This window comes from Bos javanicus, chromosome 13, assembly GCF_032452875.1.
Source record: "Bos javanicus breed banteng chromosome 13, ARS-OSU_banteng_1.0, whole genome shotgun sequence".
NCBI classification, from domain to species: Eukaryota; Metazoa; Chordata; class Mammalia; order Artiodactyla; family Bovidae; genus Bos; species Bos javanicus.
Window position 1 is genome coordinate 42673907 of NC_083880.1, and position 18361 is coordinate 42692267.

The 18361-nt window shown below is 55.0% G+C and overlaps 1 protein-coding gene across 3 annotated transcripts in view; it reads right to left on the minus strand.

Moving 5' to 3' along the window:
- ACSS1 (acyl-CoA synthetase short chain family member 1) overlaps window positions 1-18361 on the minus strand; it is a 44982-nt gene continuing 26621 nt past the window's right edge. The window contains exons 4-14 of one of the 3 annotated variants that reach the window (XM_061436430.1): window positions 15053-15228; window positions 14533-14685; window positions 10601-10748; window positions 9506-9643; window positions 7204-7296; window positions 6213-6325; window positions 5879-6005; window positions 5214-5341; window positions 5075-5138; window positions 2731-2849; window positions 1-1468 (exon numbers count right to left, since the gene is read on the minus strand). In XM_061436430.1, coding sequence (XP_061292414.1) covers window positions 1289-1468; window positions 2731-2849; window positions 5075-5138; window positions 5214-5341; window positions 5879-6005; window positions 6213-6325; window positions 7204-7296; window positions 9506-9643; window positions 10601-10748; window positions 14533-14685; window positions 15053-15228 — 1439 coding nt within the window. In that variant the 3' untranslated portion in view covers window positions 1-1288. Of the gene's footprint in view, window positions 1469-2730; window positions 2850-5074; window positions 5139-5213; window positions 5371-5878; window positions 6006-6212; window positions 6326-7203; window positions 7297-9505; window positions 9644-10600; window positions 10749-14532; window positions 14686-15052; window positions 15229-18361 lie in introns of those variants that run through there. The other 2 variants (XM_061436431.1, XM_061436432.1) reach the window with 2 other exon arrangements.

The window sequence follows — 18361 nt, forward strand, 5'->3', positions numbered from 1 at the left end:
TGAACAAAATAAAGCTTTATTTGAACGGCCCTGCAGATCATTTTGAGGCCCTGGTCACTGTCCCAGTTTATAGCGAAGTCATTTCCTAAGTAGTGCCCTGACTATAATGAACCAAGTCCAGTGAAACACCACAGATGCAGGTGTGTGGTTTTGTTAGAGCCATGTGCTATAGCCGAGGCCACCCATCCTCACCTGGCCACCCAGCATGGCCACAGCAGGTGTTAAGCAACCCAATGCCCTGTGAACACCTGTACACCTGCAGGGCACCGCCCACTGTGGGGCACAGGGCCGGGTGGGGGCAGCCCTCCCTGTTCTCCGGGACCCAGCTCAGCAGGCCATCCTCCCCTTGATCCACAAGTGGGCCCTCATGTACTTGGCTATAAATAGACCCTTTGCAACCTAGCGGTCCACATCATTTTGTTAAGTCCAGAGGACTCAAGGCACATTGGCAAAGGGAAAGACTGGCTCAGAGCAGGGAGGTAGGGCGGTTTGCAGGGACCCAGTTTCAGTTGCATTAGTGAGTCCCCAGCTTCCCTGAAGAGCCCCAAGAGTGGAGCACACCAACTGGCAGCTAAGAGGGTCCCAGGCCAGGGGAGGGTAATCATCCCAGACCACAGCCTGCACACATACACACGACCAGAACTCATCCCCACAGGTGCTTCTAGCAGCTAGGTTTCATCACACACAAACCAAGAGAAGTGGAAACACACCAAAAATAGATGCTGTGGGCTTGAGAGGTTTCAAGATAGCTGTGTTAAGACAGAGGCACAAACATTTCCAACTTAAATTTCCAACAAGCCAAACAGTAACCCAAAGTGCACCCTCCAGCCCGCCACACTTCCCCACGAGCGGAGGCAAAAAAGGAGCTTTTCATAACTGTTAAGAAGAGTGTGTACAAGTACAGCATACACTGCACGTGTGTGGGCACCATGTTTCTTCTAAAATATAAAAGTATAAAAATAAAATCTTCACCTTTTGTTTCTAGAAACATCTGGAGGAAACATGACTGCTGTTTGCTCCCAGTCCACCTGAGCAGACACAGGGGCTCCACCTTCCTGTGCTGTCAAGGGGACAGGGGAATGGACTTTTCACCAGGAAACCAGATTCGGGACAAGCGGGAGGAAGCTCGCCCTGGGTGAGGACCTGTCGTGGGTCCCCAGGAGGGGAGGCGGGGACTTCAGGCTTCGCGAGGAGGGCAGCCTGGGTTCTGCTGGGGTGTCTAGGAACAAGCCGACTCGGGAGCTGTGCTCTAGGAGCACGCGTTAGGGACCTGGTCTCAGCAGAGCCATCACTTGGCACCTCCCCGCTTGTCTTTGTACTCCTGGTAGGCACTCAGGATCTCTGTGATGACGCCAGGGTCCTCCAGGGTGGTGGTGTCCCCCAGGTCCTGAGCTCGGCCCATGACAATCTTCCTCAGGAGCCTCCGCATGACTTTTCCAGACCGAGTTTTTGGAAGACGCTTCACTACCTGGCAGGGAAGGTGCAGCATTAGCCTTTAGGTGGTGCTCAGACTCCCAGCCAGTGTCCAGCTGTACTGAGATGAGGGTGTCCTGGAGGAAGACACCCCTTCCTGAGGACCCAATAGGAATGGCTGAGGTTCAGCCCCCCCATACAGAGAGTGGCGGGGCTGTGGCCTCCGGTTTTATTCTCCAAGTGTGCATCCTAAGTCACTTTAGTCGTGTTTGACTCTTTGCGACCCCATGGACTACAGCCCGCCAGGCTCCTCTGTCCATGGGATGCTCCAGGCAAGAATACTGGAGTGGGTTGCTGTGCCCTCCTCCAGGGGATCTTCCCAACTCAGGAATCGAACCCGCATCTGTTACATCTCCTGCATTGGCACGTGGGTTCTTTATCACTAGCTCTACCTGGGAAGCCCTTGTTCTCCTCCATCTGGACCTAAAGCTGAAACCATCCACTGCCAGGGGGTTAGCTGAATCTTTACCGTGGAGGCTCTACCCATACCTGGTGGACCTCACTGCCGACACCCATTCCTCCCGCCAGTTAAGCTGGGAGGGCTCTCGGGTGACAGTAGAACCAGGTGTTCGAGGGGCACCTTGTCTCCTCCCCTGGCTGGGACCATAATTGGCTTTTCTAACATAAGATGTAGGAGCTGCTTGAGAGGAAAATGTCATCTTGCTCAGTGTTTGAAATTTAGCATTTGACATTATCCAACCACAGGCATTCAATGTCAAGGCAATACATGAAGGGCAATACATGAAGGGCCTATAACAGTGGCCGGTCCTTAGAAAGAAACTTGTTCATCGACAGGGAGTCGAGGTGAAGCTCTGGTCACCAGGCCCACAGTGTGACTCATATGGCACCAAGTGAGGCTGGGCCCTCCTGCCTCGGAGGCCTAACTCCCAGCTAAAGAAGGCCGTGGGCTGGTATTGAAAGGATTGAAAAGCCAGCGGGGCTGAGAAGATGGCCCAGTCCTCCCCAAAAACCCACCCCAGCAAAGGCTCCCAGGCAGACTCTGGTGGCATCTCCCCACCAGCCCAGGGACATCTGGTCCGGACCGAGGCCCCTCTATTTACAATGCCTGACCCTCTGCAGCCCAGCCAGGCCTAAGTGCCCGGGCGCTGTCCACGGTGATACTGTATCTCCTCCCCCACTCTGAGGATGCAGCAGCCACCCCCTCACCCACCTCCTGCTGCCACCCTCTCAATGGTAGCAAGCAGAAAGGAGGCTGAAAAGCAGCAGCCCAGTGGCCCCTGGGGGGCGTCCACTCACCAGGACCTGATCGGGCACTGCGTACTTGGCGATCTTGTCGGCCACCACTGACCGGAGCTCCTTCACCACCACGTCCACATCACCCACATCATCTTTCAACACAACGAAGGCGAAGGCAGCTGGAAGGAGAGCAGAGGTTCAGACCACGAACCACCTTCCGGGGCAGCGTGTTTCACACAATCGCCGTTAAGTCCAAAGAGGTTTTAGATCAGAGGCCCGTGCGCCCATGGCCACTGGTCCCTACAGCTGCCTCCCTGAAGGTGCATTTCCATTTTCATTCAAGGTGGAAGTGACTCCAGCGGCTCCTCTGAGTGCCCCGGAGTGGCGGACATGTGTGGAGAGACCCTGGAGCTGTGACTCACCTCTATCCTTACGCCTGTGACACAGCCGTGACATGGGCTGTCAGAGACTCACTTTCCACCATATGCATTGGGCGTGGAATCACTCCCTGGGCACTTGTCTGTGGACCTGTGTCCAGCCTGTGGGCACCAGACCCGTAGCTATTTAAACACAAATTCAGTATAAAATGCAGCTGGGAGCCACTGTGCGGACAACACAGATGAATGGCTTGCTCGGCAGGAAGCTCTGTTGAGCTGCGCTGCTGCTGCTACTGCTGCTAAGTCGCTTCAGTCCTGTCCAACCCTGTGCGACCCCATAGACGGCAGCCCACCAGGCTCCCCCGTCCCTGGGATTCTCCAGGCAAGAACACTGGAGTGGGTTGCCATTTCCTTCTCCAATGCAGGAAAGTGAAAAGTGAAAGTGAAGTTGCTCAGTCGTGTCTGACTCCTAGCGACCCCATGGACTGTAGCCTACCAGGCTCCTCTGTTCATGGGATTTTCCAGGCAAGAGTACTGGAGTGGGTTGTCATTGCAACCAGTAGTTTAGCATAAACACCAGCTTTTGTTTTCAGTACTCCAGCGAGGATCAGGGCTCCCGGAAGTCTCCTTAACTACGATGTTACATACGGACCCAACTCCATTTCTGTGTGAGTGGTCACTGTCCCAGCGTCACTTTGGACAGTCTAACCTGCACTGCCCCCTCCCACCGCAGCTCCCTTCACATGCAGCCTCCATATTGCTCGCTGGCCTGCCTATGCCTGCCCCGAGCCCACCCCTGATCGAGATGCCCACGAACCCCACTGAATCGATCCAGCTGCCTCTCTCTTCTCCCCGGTCCCCTCCAGCACATGAGCCCATAGGGCAGGGACTTAGGTCACTCCCTAGGTCTGTGTCCTAATCACACGAGACCTGGGGAGCTCCCTCCATCAGGTCAAGTGCAGAGAGAGTGGGGGAAAATACACATCCACAGTTTTTGTTGTTCATGTTTTACAAGGGGACAAATGCTCAAATGTGTTAGAAATCAGGAAAATGCACATAACCATAGCCGATACACAAATTCTCTCCCAAAGCCTGGCAGGCAACACCCAGAGCCACTAGGAGGCAAAGGAGGCTGGTGGAACGTGGCACGGCCCAAGGGCCCTGAGACACACACACGAGGACTTGTTCTGTCTCATCCCTTCAACCCCTGACACCCTCCACCTTGAGTCTCAGCCAGTTCACAAGGTGTGAACTGGTGTTCACACTGCCTCACGGGTGTGTCCTTCAATGGTAACTGAAAACGCTTTTTTAAAGCACTTAATAAGTGTTCAGTTGTCCTAAAGGTTGGCTTAGAGACAGTGAGTAACTCATAGAAGAGCAGCATGCAGACATGGCCAGGAGGCTGGAGATGCTGGGACCCCAAGAGGAAGTGTGCCTGGGCTGCTCCAGGCAGAGAGCTCCGTCTGTCCTGAAGAGCTACACGGAGAGTTGGTCAGGCCAGGCCAGTGTCGCCACTGCCCACCTGGCATTACAGCACTCAGATGAGCCTGCCCCTTCCCAGACCCACCACTTAGAAACCCGCAGGCTTTGAAACAAAGTGTGTCAGTGAGGATCAGTCCTGTCACGGGCTCTGCGCTTCCCTGGCCCACCGCTGTGCAGGGGAACCCAGGTCAGACTCCCCCAGAGAGTCTGGGCCTTCCACATGCGGGCAGCGAGGGGCACTTGCACACATATCCCTAGCAAGGCGGCCAGGGGGGCCTGTGGACCGGGAGGAAGCTCCCTGAGCTCGGCTGGGCCGACAGGTCAGGGCTGCTCGCCACAAGTGAGTGTCCCCTCAGACAGCGGAGCTGCGGTGCTGCAGAATCCGGACTTTTTTCTACCATTCGTGCTGTTCGGCCCCCTCCCCCAAACCCCAGCTTGAAGGAGGGGTGAGCTAGCAGCCTGACCCCAGAGAAAGCCCTGGCCCCGCCCACGAGTCCGCGCCTCCTAGAGGCCCCGCCCCCAGGGTCGGAGGGTGGAGGACGCACCTTCTCCCTTGATGTCATGCGGGTAGCCAATGACAGCGGTCTCGGGCACCGCGGGGTGGTCAGCCTGGGCAGGACAAAACACGCAGAGGTGAGGCACTGACTCAGACTCAGCCCCCAGACCAGCGGCGGCCGTGCTCACCATGGCGTCCTCGATCTCCGCGGTCCCCAGCCGGTGGCCGCTGATGTTGATAACGTCGTCCATGCGCCCAGTGATCTCGTAGTAGCCCTCCTCTGTTCTGTAAGCCCCGTCTCCTGTGAAGTAGTAGCCTGCACCACAGCGCGGGAGTCGGCCCCAGCTCCCAGCCAGGACCGGTAGGGGTCCCGTCATTCCACGAGGGACAGGAAGAAGTGCCAAAACCCTCCCAGCAGACTCCCACAGGGAGACACCCCCCAGGTGCTGCCCCGCTGGTGCCAGTAAAGGGCAGAACGGCTGCCAGACGGCTGGAGGCTGAACCTGGAAGCAGGAGCTGCAAGGAGCCCATTCCAGCTTCCCCATTAGTGTCTCTGACCGTCTTGCCACTGCTGGGCATCAGTTGCCACCGGCACACGTGTTTGCAAACTTCCGCCCAACCACACTACACAAGTCAGGAGGACAACAGGGAGACAGGGAAGGCCTGGGGCCACCACCGTCATTGCCAGGGTAGCGTCCTTGTGCTTCTCCTGGGAGCCTACAGCCTGAGCCTCCAGGAGGACCCTGAGCGGGGCCACTTCCAGCTCAGAGGGAGGGAAAACAGGGACAGTTCACATAACCTCCGGCCCCTCGGAAACAGTTCTGAGACTGTCTAGCAGCAGGGAAAGGCTCACCAGGGTAGGTCTCGAAGTAGGCGTCCAGGAATCGCTGGTGGTCTCCGTAGATGGTCCGGGCCATGCCCGGCCAGGCCTGGGACAGGCACAGAGCCCCCGACACGTCTCCGCCCTCCAGGACATTTCCCTGCACACCCAGGAGACAGAAGGAGTCACCATCTCCTGTTCTCCAAACTGCTGGGCCCAACGCAGAACAGGACAGGCACCCCAGAGGAGCTTTCCCCTCTAAGAGGAGACCCTGCATGGGTGCCTTGTGAGGGGGAGAGGGCAGCGGGGGCCAGGGAGGCAGGACAAGCAGTGGGGTTGGGCAGGGCGCATGGACGGGGTGATTCACCTTCTCATCCATGAGAACGGGAACAATGCCAAACAGGGGCCTCATCGCCATGCAGGGCAGGATCTCTGCCCCCTCCTCTGAGGGCCGTGGAGAGATGCAGATGCCCCCCGTTTCTGCAGGGGGTGAGAAGAAACGCCGGTGGGCCTGGGGCTACTGACACGTGTGTCCAGATCACATGGGCACTGCGTCTGCACTGCACACAAGGGTGCACTCCAGAGAGGGAGGTGAGGACCTGCCATCCGGGGCGAGGAAATGGCCCCAGTGACAAAAGGACCTCTGTCTGAGGAGAAACCAGGCTGGAGTGCCAGTGCCTCCACTGTGGAAACACACGCACCTGGGGCAGCCCCAGGAGCTGAGGTCCCCAGCCCGTGTCATGGGGACAGGGGGGCAGTGGAAAGGAGGACAGAGGGAAAGAAGTGCTCAGGGCAAGGACCCCAGAGTGGAGAAGAGCAGCCTGGGTTCTGCCCCTGGTCATTTCTCTGGATCCATCAGCCTGCAGGGGAAGGCACGCCGGGGCTCCGCTGCAGGGAACACCCAGGGCCTTTCTGAACCACGAGGCCTGCACCACCAGGAACATCTCCTTCTGGCTTCTTGAAGGATGAGACTTCAGCCACTTCAGTGGGGGTCTCTTGGCCCCCAAATTCTGATAAGTCAGACACCCCAGAAGAGAGGGGCAAATCAAAGCAAAACAATGCAAATAAAACTTCTTTTCCCACTGGCATCTAATCCTAGACTCAAGGTCCCTTAAACAGCAGGCCCCAGGCTGGGTTGTGCCGGGTTCAGGAGGTGGGCTGCCATGGACAGGACCCTCGTGGGCTCCTGTGTCGCCCCCTCCACGCCCACCCAGACCCCACCTTACAGACGAGGAAAGGAGGCTCAGGGAAGCCTTCACACTCAGGTGTCAGAGCTGCAGAGCAGCAGCAACCCCAAGCTCCTCTCCCCAAACGCCAGGCGCCCATGGGGCTGAGCCTCCCCCCACGGACAGGCTCACCTGTCTGCCACCAGGTGTCTACCAGCGTGCACCGGCTGTCCCCCACCACCCTGTGCAGCCATTCCCAGGCCTCGTGGTTGATCGGCTCTCCCACTGCAACCGCACAAGACAGAAGTGTTAAGAGACTCAACAGGGCTGAAACCAAAGGAGCGAATTTCATGAGGAAAACAGCTCTGTTAGTTGTCCTGAAAGGCACACAGGAGACTTGAGAAAGCAGCGAGATCATCCTATTTATGGCCACTGAAGAATACAAATGACAGTGAGATATTTTCACCATCAGAGGGTCAAAAACCAAGAGGCTGGCAAGAGTGTGGAGGAAACACCAGCACATACACCACCTGAGTGCAGCTTAGGAGCGATGCAGGCATTTCTCTTCCTGTTTGTTTATGGTCATCCCAACAGGGGACCGAACCCATGCCCCTGCAGTGGAAGCTCAGAGTCCTAACTACAGGACCACTAGGGAAATCCCTCTCTTCCTGTTTAGAAGTGACACTCCTGCTGCAACTGCTTTAGGGGCCTGCTGCTGGCAGAATCCAGTAAAGCCACACACACTCATTCTGTGATGAGAAGGCCACTCCCAGTGCCCAGCCCCAGAAGGAAACATGGACAAGGATGTTCCTGCAGCCTGGAGCTAAAAACGGTCCATGGAGCAGAGAATGGCAAAGTGAATCATGGCACTTTCCTGATGGACCAGCACCGGCCAAAGCACGGAGCGGACCCAGCGCAGGAGCCGCCTTGCTGGTCACCCCTCTGCCAGTGCGGCCACATGTCGAGGTGCAGGAAAGTCGTTCTGGCTCACATTCCATTTAACTTGGACTTAGGCTGACGACAGCCCGTCTGTGGCCTGTCAAACAGACCCTGTAATCTCCTTTAGTCATTAAAGAAAAGGGGAAAGGGCATCACTGACCAGAAATTTAGGAGATAGAGATAAATGCCTCCTGCCTGGGATGCCGACGCTGGGACTCCTTTGATGATAAGACTCTTCTCCCAGGGCCACAGCTGTATTGACTCTGTGTACGTGCTGATAGGCTTCTTCAGAACCTTGAAGGCATGTATCCCTGACTTGTTTGATGTACTTTGTTCTGATAAGACATAGAATTGCTAAAAACCATACTTCTCTGGCAAAGAAAGCAATGGCACCCCACTCCAGTACTCTTGCCTGGAAAATCCCATGGATGGAGGAGCCTGGTAGGCTGCAGTCCATGGAGTCGCTAAGAGTCAGACACGACTGAGCGACTTCACTTTCACTTTTTACTTTCATGCATTGGAGAAGGAAATGGCAACCCACTCCAGTGTTCTTGCCTGGAGAATCCCAGGGACGGGGGAGCCTGGTGGGTTGCTGTCTATGGGGTCGCACAGAGTCGGACATGACTGAAGCGACTTAGCAACAACAACATACTTCTCTGGAGCAGCTCCTCAGATCTAGCCTCCTCAGCTTGGCTTGAATAAAACTCTCTTCTATTCTTATTAGTCGCTCGCAAAGAGTCGGACACGACTGAGTGACTAAACAACAATTCTTATTATACACTGGTTACTGACTATTTTCCTCGACAATACCCTGGTCTCAGAATACCACACAAGCCTCTGCTATTGGCACTGGTTATGCAGCTGAGCTGCCCCCTGTTAGAGGCCCGGCTAGCCTGTGAGGGCTCCCTGGGGCAGGGGGTTTCGGCACACTCCTGGTCCAAGAGAGTGGCTCTGGTCACAGGCTTTAGAGAGTGAGGCCCACAGGAGTCTGCCAGGCCTGGGAGACACACAGACCCTCAAACAACATCTCCCTCATTACCTGATACTGCTTCCTTAGCAACTAAATCCCCTACGGGAGAACAGGCCTGAAACCTTCCCCCTCCCAGGACCACCTCAACTCAAGGTCACCTAGGTCACCTTTCCAAAACACCCTCACGTGACCTGGCGACATGGATCCAAATTACCATACAAGCGAAGGTAACCTCTAATCTCGAAACACTGTCCCTGCCTGGAGAAACGCACCCAAGGGCAGAACGGCACGGATGCCAGTGCTAGGAACAGAGCGGGTAAAATCCCGGGCAGCCGCGGGGAACCAGGCCGGCCTGACCTTCCCACACTGCTGAGTTTTCATAATGAAGATGGAGCACAGACAAGGTCGCAATGCTGAGCTCCAGTCCCTCCATGGCTGTGGGCTCCAGGAAAGGGCTTCCAGGGAGGACATCTGCTTTCTACTGGCTGTGGCCACATCAAGTGGACTCAGCGCAGACACGGCCATCATGATGAAGCATCCAGAGGCCTGCGCAGCTCCAACACACATGCGCCTGCAGCCGCTCACCTGAGCCCAGGGTCCGCAGAGAAGAGCGGTCATACTTCTTCACCCAGGAGTCCTCGAACTTCAGCAGCAGCCGGTAGGCTGTCGGGGCGCCATAGAACTGATTGATCTTCAGCCTCTGCACCGTCTCCCAGTACCGACCTATGAGAGGCCCCAGGTCATGTCACCTCCGTGAGCCTCACTCAGAGGTGACCCACGTTACCATGTGCTGGATGTATGCAAACACCTGCAGTGTCCACGAAACCCACTCTGTACCACTGCTGGAAGGGGAGGGGCTCCCCGTGCGCCACCTCCGCACACCCCACATGGGGGACTGGAGCCATCGCCTGGCCCTGGGCCTGCCAGCCCACGTCCTGACCCACATGACACAGCAAGGAAGCAGTCAAAGGGATGTTACGGTGAAATAGCACCAATGCAGAACCCACATCCAGGAGGACATACACAGCCTCCAGAGGTGACCAGTGCTCCCTGGAGCAGCAGTGACACACAGGACGCACGGGCCCTATCACCCCCAACTCACTGAGGCCACCTGAGACGTGCCTCCCATCCCTAGCCAGGCCCCCTGCATGTCTTCCAGGAGCTCAGCTGGCCTCTGCAGGAGGCTGGAGAGGACCCAGGCAAGGGACCAAAGTTCTGGGCACAGAGCTATCATTGCCGTGGACTGCCTGGGCGACAGCCTCGGTACAACTTCCAACATCCAGTCACATTTGAACAGATGCTGGAGGACGCGGTGGCATGAGGGAGGGAGATGCCAGGAGAGCAAGACGGGGGTCCTCAAAGGAATGCCACTCCATGGCAGCGGCTCCAGGTCACACTGCCCGAGTGGCCCGAAGGACAGGCAGCAGGGGACCCAGGAGGCTGGCCACTGGCCTGGGCTTCGAGGAAGGGCAGGATCCAGTCAGGTGGCCGCAGAGGTGAGAGGGACGTTAGGGTGGGTGGTCTCTTGAAGCCTTCAGAGGTCAGACCCTCTCCACTGCTCGTGTGACCCCTCTGCACACCTGGCCTGGCCCGGCAGCTTTGTCATCGGGACTCTCCACCACTCGCCCCACACCCCCCCAAACCTCTGCTCCTTCTTCCGGCCCCTCCTGCAGCCCGCACCCGCATCAGGGTAAACCGGAGTGCTCTCAAAAAGGACACTGGTCGCTCCATTGCAGAGGGGCCCGTACACCACATAGCTGTGTCCCGTGATCCAGCCGATATCAGCCACGCAGCCGAAGACGTCACCTGGCCGGTAGTCAAACACAAGCTGCAGAGACAGGGGAGGGGCTATCAGGAGCTTGGCAGCAGTTCCTGCACGTCACTGGGCGTGTCCTGTCACCGAGCCCAGCTGTGGCAGAGCAGCCACGGCGAGGATCCGGCCACTGGGGACAGCAGAGAGAGCCAGACTCCAGAGAGGACACTCCAGGAGCCCAGCACAAAGCCCACCCATGTGCCAGGAGCCACCCAGCACTGGTCCTGAGGTGGGGTTGGGGGGCAGAAGTCAGGGCCTTGGGGGAGCCGGAGAAGCCTGTGTCCTAACACAGGTGGGAGCCACATGTGTACCCACAGGCGAACTCCATCCAGTCCTGTGTCTAAGATAAGGGCACCTCTGCCTTTAGTGGTTTAGTCGCTAAGTCATATCTGACTTTTGCGACCCCATGGACTGTAGCCCACCAGGCTCCTTTGTCCATGGGATTTCCCAATCAAGATTACTGGAGTGGGTTGCCATTTTCTTCTGTATTAAGTTACACCATAATTTTTAAAAATCTTTTAAAAAGGGCAAAAAAACAAAAGCCAAATTGACCGAGAAACATATCAAGCATCATCAGCTTTTAAGAACCTGAGATATGGCCATCTCCTTATTCTTGCCAAAGGGTCAAACCTGAGCCTGACTCAGTCTGCAGGTCCACCTGCCTGTTTGTAGGAGACAAAGGGAAAGAGCGACACAGGGCCGGGCGCTACGATGGACAATGTTTAAGGCAGTGAAGGGATGGAGGAAAATCCACCTGTAAACATGGCTTACCCGCAACTACCAGTGTGCGGGAGACAGTGAAGGACGGGGAGCCTGGCATGCTGCAGTCCGTGGGGTCACAAAGTTGGACACAGCTGAGTGACTGAACAACAATCAGTGGGCAACAGTAAGCTACAGTATCTAGGGATGCACGTTAGGGTGACAAAACTAGGAAACCAGGGCAGGGACACTATAAAACCCAGGATGCATGTCGAGGGGCAATGGGGGACTCTGATCAGGTGGGCCAGGAAGGGGCTTCCATGTCAGGCGGAGGTATTCCGGTTTTTGACTGAAGTGGGTTTGTTGAGCAATCATTTGTGAAATCACACATTTCATTTTGACGGTTTTCTGTATCTGTGTTTTTGTTTTATTTAGCTGGGCCAGGTGTTAGTTGTGGCAAGCAGGATCTTTAGTCTTCACTGCAGGATCTTTAGCTGTGGCATACAGGATCTCGTTCCCTGACCAGGGATTGAATCTGGACCCCTTGCATTGGGAGCATGGAGTCTGAACTGCTGGACCGCCAGAGAAGTCCCTGTGTCTGTGTTCTCTTTTGCAGTAAAGGTGGTTTTTAACCTTTGGATGAGCAGTCCCATCTCCTGCTGCCACAGACACACCCTGAGGTCCCCCAGCAGTTCCCAGACAGCACAGCGGTCCCAAGTTGGCCAGGACCCTGCGGAGCTGTGAGCAGAGGCTGAATCTCAAGGAAACAGCACTCCTGCTCCACCAGTGAAGCAGGACACCCACACCCCAAAGCCCACAGCATCCTGAGACTGAGAGGGTTTTAATACAATGCATACCCACCATGCCACGTCTTTCAAGAGACTGGTGTTCTGTCTCCTTGCCGTTCTTGGAAGGACAGCAGGTGCCCGGGACCAGCAAGGCACCCCGACACCACCACTCACATCCCTGAAGCCTGCTCACATCCCCGCCACCCTTGCAGACTCAACTTCCCTTTCCCTGAAGAAACCAACAGTCCTAACACCTTCAGCACATGCACGGACACACACATATGTGCACACTCACAGACACACGCTTACATACAAAAGGCTGAAAGTTTCTATTCCTAATGCTTTAAAATGCCCTCACTGAACTGAAGAGAAATTCAAAAGATGGTCCCGCCCTTGCATCCCCATTGCTTCTGCTCATGCAGACAGTGCCCTAGTAACGCTTGAAAACAAATGAAGACTATTTCACCACATTGACAGCTTCCCTAATGCTGTGTGTGTATTAGTCGTGTTCATGCTCAGTTGTATCCGATTCTTTGTGACCCCATAGACCCCACCACACTCCTCTGTCCATGGAATTCTCCAGGCAAGAATAATGGAGTGGGTTACCATTCCCCTCTCCAGGGGGATCTTCCCAGGAATTGAACCCAGGTCTCCCACGTTCAGATTCTTTTCCATCTGAGCCACCTGCTACTGCTAAGTCACTTCAGTCGTGTCCAACTCTATGTGACCCCATAGACGACAGCCCACCAGGCTCCCCCATCTCTGGGATTCTCCAGGCAAGAACACTGGAATGGGTTGCCATTTCCTTCTCCAATGCATGAAAGTGAAAAGTGAAAGTGAAGTCGTGTCCGACTCTTCGGGACCCCATGGACCACAGCCTACCAGGCTCCTCCATCCATGGGATTTTCCAGGCAAGAGTACTGGAGTGGGGTGCCATTGCCTTCTCCGATCTGAGCCACCAGGGAACCCCTAGTGCTAATTTCGTTAGCATTAGGGAAATAGGGAAACACTTTGACCCATTCTTCGACTTCTTAGTGTTCAGTCTCAGTAGTTGCATTTTCCAAAGTGTTCTGACTTACCCAACGTTTCAGTCTTTGCAACACGCTCCCCAGAGCTGAGCAAGGGACTTTCAGACAAGAACGGCTCCGTGATAATCACGGTCACCCAGCAGCCAGACAACAGGGGCTTTAACATGGATAGTGTCAAACGTAATACCTCATCTGCCTGGCCTGGTTCTAGCCATATCTATTGTTCTGCCTCACTTCCACAACCTCAGAGCTGCCCACGAGTGGCCAGCACTCACAGGCCGCATCTCTGCCTTCCAGCACTGGCTCCTAGTCCACACTCATCCATGAGGTCCGCCTCCAAGTGACTGACCTGGCTGATCAGCATAGCACTCCCCCAAGCCCCCCAGTGACTGAAGGGACAGGGCCCTGGACCTCAGCCAGACTGTGGGTGCTCTCAGTGTCCAAGCCTTGCTTGGATAGACCTGGGCTTCCGGGTCACCTGGCCAGTCTGCTCCACTGCTGCTCACGCTGATAGGGGCTGAGTTCTGCCTCTGGCCAGAGAAAGTCAGGTCCACAGATAGTATCCTGAGAGCTCGTCCCTGACCCCTTGAAAGGGTCAGCTCCTCCCCAAGGCAACCAGGGATGCACAGTAACCAGAACCCCCCACCAACCCACTCATATTTAAATGAGTACTGATTTTTAAATGCATTTACTGGAATAAAGCTGTTTCAGATAATTTGCTTCATAATCCTTAAAGGACGGCCCTCTGGATGCAATCTCCATGGACTAAATTTAAGTTTCCTCATAAAAGCAAATCTTTAAAAAAATTTTTTCCTTTTAAATTGAGGCCCCAGTAAGCAGAGCCTAGAGGCCACAGTACTTTAGAGGCCCATGAAAATGTTTTACTTTCTTTTAAAATCAGATCCAAAAGATCTCTTAAACAGAAGAAAGCATTTTAAAAAATAATAGCAATGTACTCATCCTTACACCAATGCAGTCATATGGGAGAAGGGCCCAGGAAAGCTGGAGTGTCCAGGGCATCCAGTGCCGGAAAGCAGCTGTGCCAGCAGCATGGCAAGCCCCACAAAGGCTCAGCACACATGTGATGGGCTGAGGACAAGCAGGAGACATGCGTGCGGGACCCAGGCCCTTCTGACAGGCACAGACACTGCCCCATAAGCCCACCCCTCCAACCACGCTGATGCCAGCACTCCTGGCCCTGCTCTTGAACACAGCAGCAGTTGTGGCCCCCCAGTCCAGCCTCCCTTGGCCCCTCCCCCAGATCACCCCAGGGTTGTGCCTTACCCGGTGCGTCAGGGCAGCATAGAGCAGGTAACCCGCCTGGGTGTGGACGAGCCCCTTGGGCTTCCCGGTGCTCCCCGAGGTGTACAGGAGGAAGAGTATATCCTCACTGCCCATGCTCTCCGGGGCACATACCGGCTCCTCCTTGGCCATCTCCTGTGAGGGAGAGGACCAGATGGCCCATCTAGGATAGAGACTTTGCCCCACACCCAGCCTCCCAGAGACCTCCTCTCCCCCATAGCCGCAGGACTTGGGAGACCAGGCTCAGAGTTCACTTTATCTAGCCCGCCCTAGTTAATGCCAGATTAAAGGATGGATCCTATCATTTCGTTATGTGAAGTGTTTCCCTCTGTTTGTGGACTTTGAGTTCCATCTTCCCCACCAGGATGGAAGCCCATCAGATAACACAAAGGAACACTGGGCACCTCTGGGGGACCCAGATTGAGAACTACACTCTGATAAGACCCAGTTAATCCAATGGCAACCTCTTCTGCTCAAACTATACAAAAAAAGATAGACTCACCTGCTCAAGGGAAACATCCAGATGCCCCATGTGGACCTTGTTGTCTGTCCTGTGAGCCACCAGGACATGCTGGACGGATGGGCAGACCTTTATGGCTTCGTCCACGATCTTCTTCAGCTGCACCACGCGCCCTCCCCGGAGTCCTTGGTTGAAGGTAATAACCACCTTGCACTGGGCTATCGGAGTCAAATGCAGGAATTTCTGGTCAGTTTCCTCCCCACTCTGACTCTCACAGCCCAGACCACCACACGTCCCAGGCTTAAGGGTGTGATGGAGAAAGTCCATCCTTGAGCAAATGTGAAGTTCCATCTGCTCTGGGAACTTCGTGCTCAGAACCTGGGAGGAGTGGGTATAATGGAGAGAAGCCACTGGAAGCTCAACTCTTCCAGATTCCCACTCCCACCTGCTCTGGGGGGACCCTCCACCACCCACCCTCCACCCACAACACCCAAACCTGGAATAAACTGAAGGGATCAGGGCTAAGGTGGGCTACTGTACAACTGGCCCCTGAGGAAGAGCCTGGAACAAACATCCAGCTGCCCTGCTGACGACCACACATGGCCCTCAACCTGTGGTGTGGGCACAGAGGCCTGATTTGGAGCCATGGGCAGAGGTGCTGGGGAACCACCCCACTCAGCAGCCCTCAACCAGGTTCCTCGCCCCTTGGGGGTCATGCTGATGCATGGGGCCCCATAGCCTTCGGGATTCCCATGCGGTCTGAGACCTGGCCACCCATGGGGGCAGGTCCCCAGCCTCACACCCCACAGCCCACAGTGCCTCCCAGGACCCCCTCCCCAGTGAACTGCCTGCACTTGAATTCTCACTCCAGGACCAGCTCCTGGGGCCCTACCCGAGGCACTAGTCTCCCTCAGCTTCGCGGTCTGAGATGCACTTTCGAAAGGCATGCTCACAGCCTCTCTTCCTCCCAAGCAAGAACCCTGGAGGTGGCACAGCCCTCCTGGCCACCTGAGACAGGTGGACAGAGCCTGCCTGAGATTCTCCAGGCCCGTCTCCCTGGGCGGGACTGTCCAGGGAAGCTCTGCATCGGGCAGGAAGGGAGACGGGCCAGCCGAGGGAAAGGACATATGAGGCAGGATGCTCAGGATCCCCTGGAGGAGACAGCAGCCCCTGCCCATCCTGGGTGCTGGGACCCCGGCCTCCGTGATGCAGGCCTTACTCCTGGTGCCCACCTGTGCAAGGCCTCCCTGCCTGAGTGGTCCTCCAGGACTGGAACCTCCAGGCCCTGGCAGATCCAGTCCCCAGGAGGTGCTTGGGGAGCCTCCACTCCCTGAGGCCCCTGAGGACGGGCAGCAGGGCCGCAGCAAGTGCATCAGCACAGGTGGGACCACAGACACTTTGTGGGAATTTGCTTTCACCCTAGTTTTTTTCTTTTTTACCAGATATCAGCATCTGTATTTGTCTGTGTTTGTTTGTTTTAATATTTAGTTATTTTCCTCTATGCTGGGTCCTCATTGCTATGCATGGGCTTTCTCTAGATGCAATGAGCAGAGGCTACTCTCGAGTTGCCATGTGTGGGCTTCTCATTGCGTGGCTTCTCTTGTTGCAGAGCATGGCTCTTGGACATGAGGGCTTCTCGAGTTGCAGATCGCAGGCTCAGTGGTTGTGGCACATAAGGTAGTTGCCCTGTGGCAACGTGGAATCTTCTGGGACCAGGGATCAAACCCATGTCCCCAGCATTGGCAGACAGATTTCCCAACCACTGGACCACCAGGGGAGCCTTATATTTGTTTTTAATTGCTCCCATGGCCAATTACCACAAATTTAGTGTCTCAGAACACCCATTTTGTTTTTTTAGCTTATGGTTCTGTAGCCTGGGTGAGCTCGGCAGGGTTCTCTGCTTAGAGTTTCACAGCCAGTATCAAGGGGTCAGGGGTTGGGGATCTCACCTGAAGCTCGGGGTAGAATCTGCTTCCAGGCTATTCAGGTGTTGGCAGAACTCAGTTCCATGTGACTGCAGGACTGAGGTCCCCACCTTGCTGACAGTCAGTCAGGGGTTGCCCTCAGCTTTTAGAACCACTACACCCCCCTGGGGCAACACCTCCTCATCCTCAAAGCCAGCAAAGGCAGGCCAAGTCCTTGCCCCACTTTGAATCTCTCTGACCTTCCTCTCTGCCACAGCTTCAGCCAAAGAGAGTTCTCTGTTTTTAAGGACTTGGGTGGTCAGATTGGGACAACCCGCATCATCCCCCACCTTAGCACCCCATCACACCTGCAGAGGTCATCTGCCACGGAAGGGACATATTCACAGCTACTGGGGATTTGGGCACTGGCAATCGCTCGGGCCACTATTCTGCCCCACAGCCTTTGCTATGAGGGAGCTTACATCAATCATGTGCAAGGCCACATGAAGAGGAAGAGACCCCTGGCCCCTCCAACCATCCAAGCCAACCCAGCTGATGTCCCAGATACCACAGAGCATGGTGAAGCCATTCCCACTATGCCCACCTGACTCCTGCCCCACAGAATCATGAAATATAATAAGAAAGTATACTATTCTAAGTACTAACTTTTGGAGTAGCTTGTAATACAGCAACAGATAACCAAAATACTACCCTCACTGACCCAAGAGAACACAGACATTTGTCCCAATAGGGTCTTACCCCCAGGAAACTGACATCTGAATGGAGGTGTAGGGTGTTGGGGAAGAGTTGCTTAATGGCAAAGTTCTGGAGAAAAGCTATAGGAGTTTTCCCTACTGAGCCTCTTGGAGCTGACTGGGCCCTGCCTTCCCATGGCCTGGCTGTTTAGGATTCCCGAGGTCTAGGAGTTGCCCTGCATCCAGTTACCAATTCCCCAGAATCAGCTGCTTTTTCTTATTTCAGAGAATCTTAACAGAAACATTTGGTAACTATGACCACATCAGCAAAACAGAAAAGGAGCAGCCTAATGTAATGTTAACAGCAGCAGCAGGATGCCTGGGTTCAAACCCTGCGTCTGTCACTAAACAGCAGTATGATCCCGGGCAAGTGACTTCACTTCTCTGTGCCTTGGTCCCCAGGACCACATGGCTTCACTGGAGAATTCTACCAAATAAAAATAAACTAACATCAATCGTTCTCAAACTCATCCTAAAAATTGCAGAGGTGGAAATGCTTTCTCACTCATTCTATGTGGCTAGCATTACCCTGATACCAAAATCAGACAAACACATCACAAGAAAAGAAAACTACAGACCAATATCCCTTATAAACACTGATGCAAAAATTCTCAACCAAATGCTAACAGACTGTATCCAGTAGCATAGCAATAAGGTTATATATCATAACTGCTGCTAAGTCACTTCAGTCG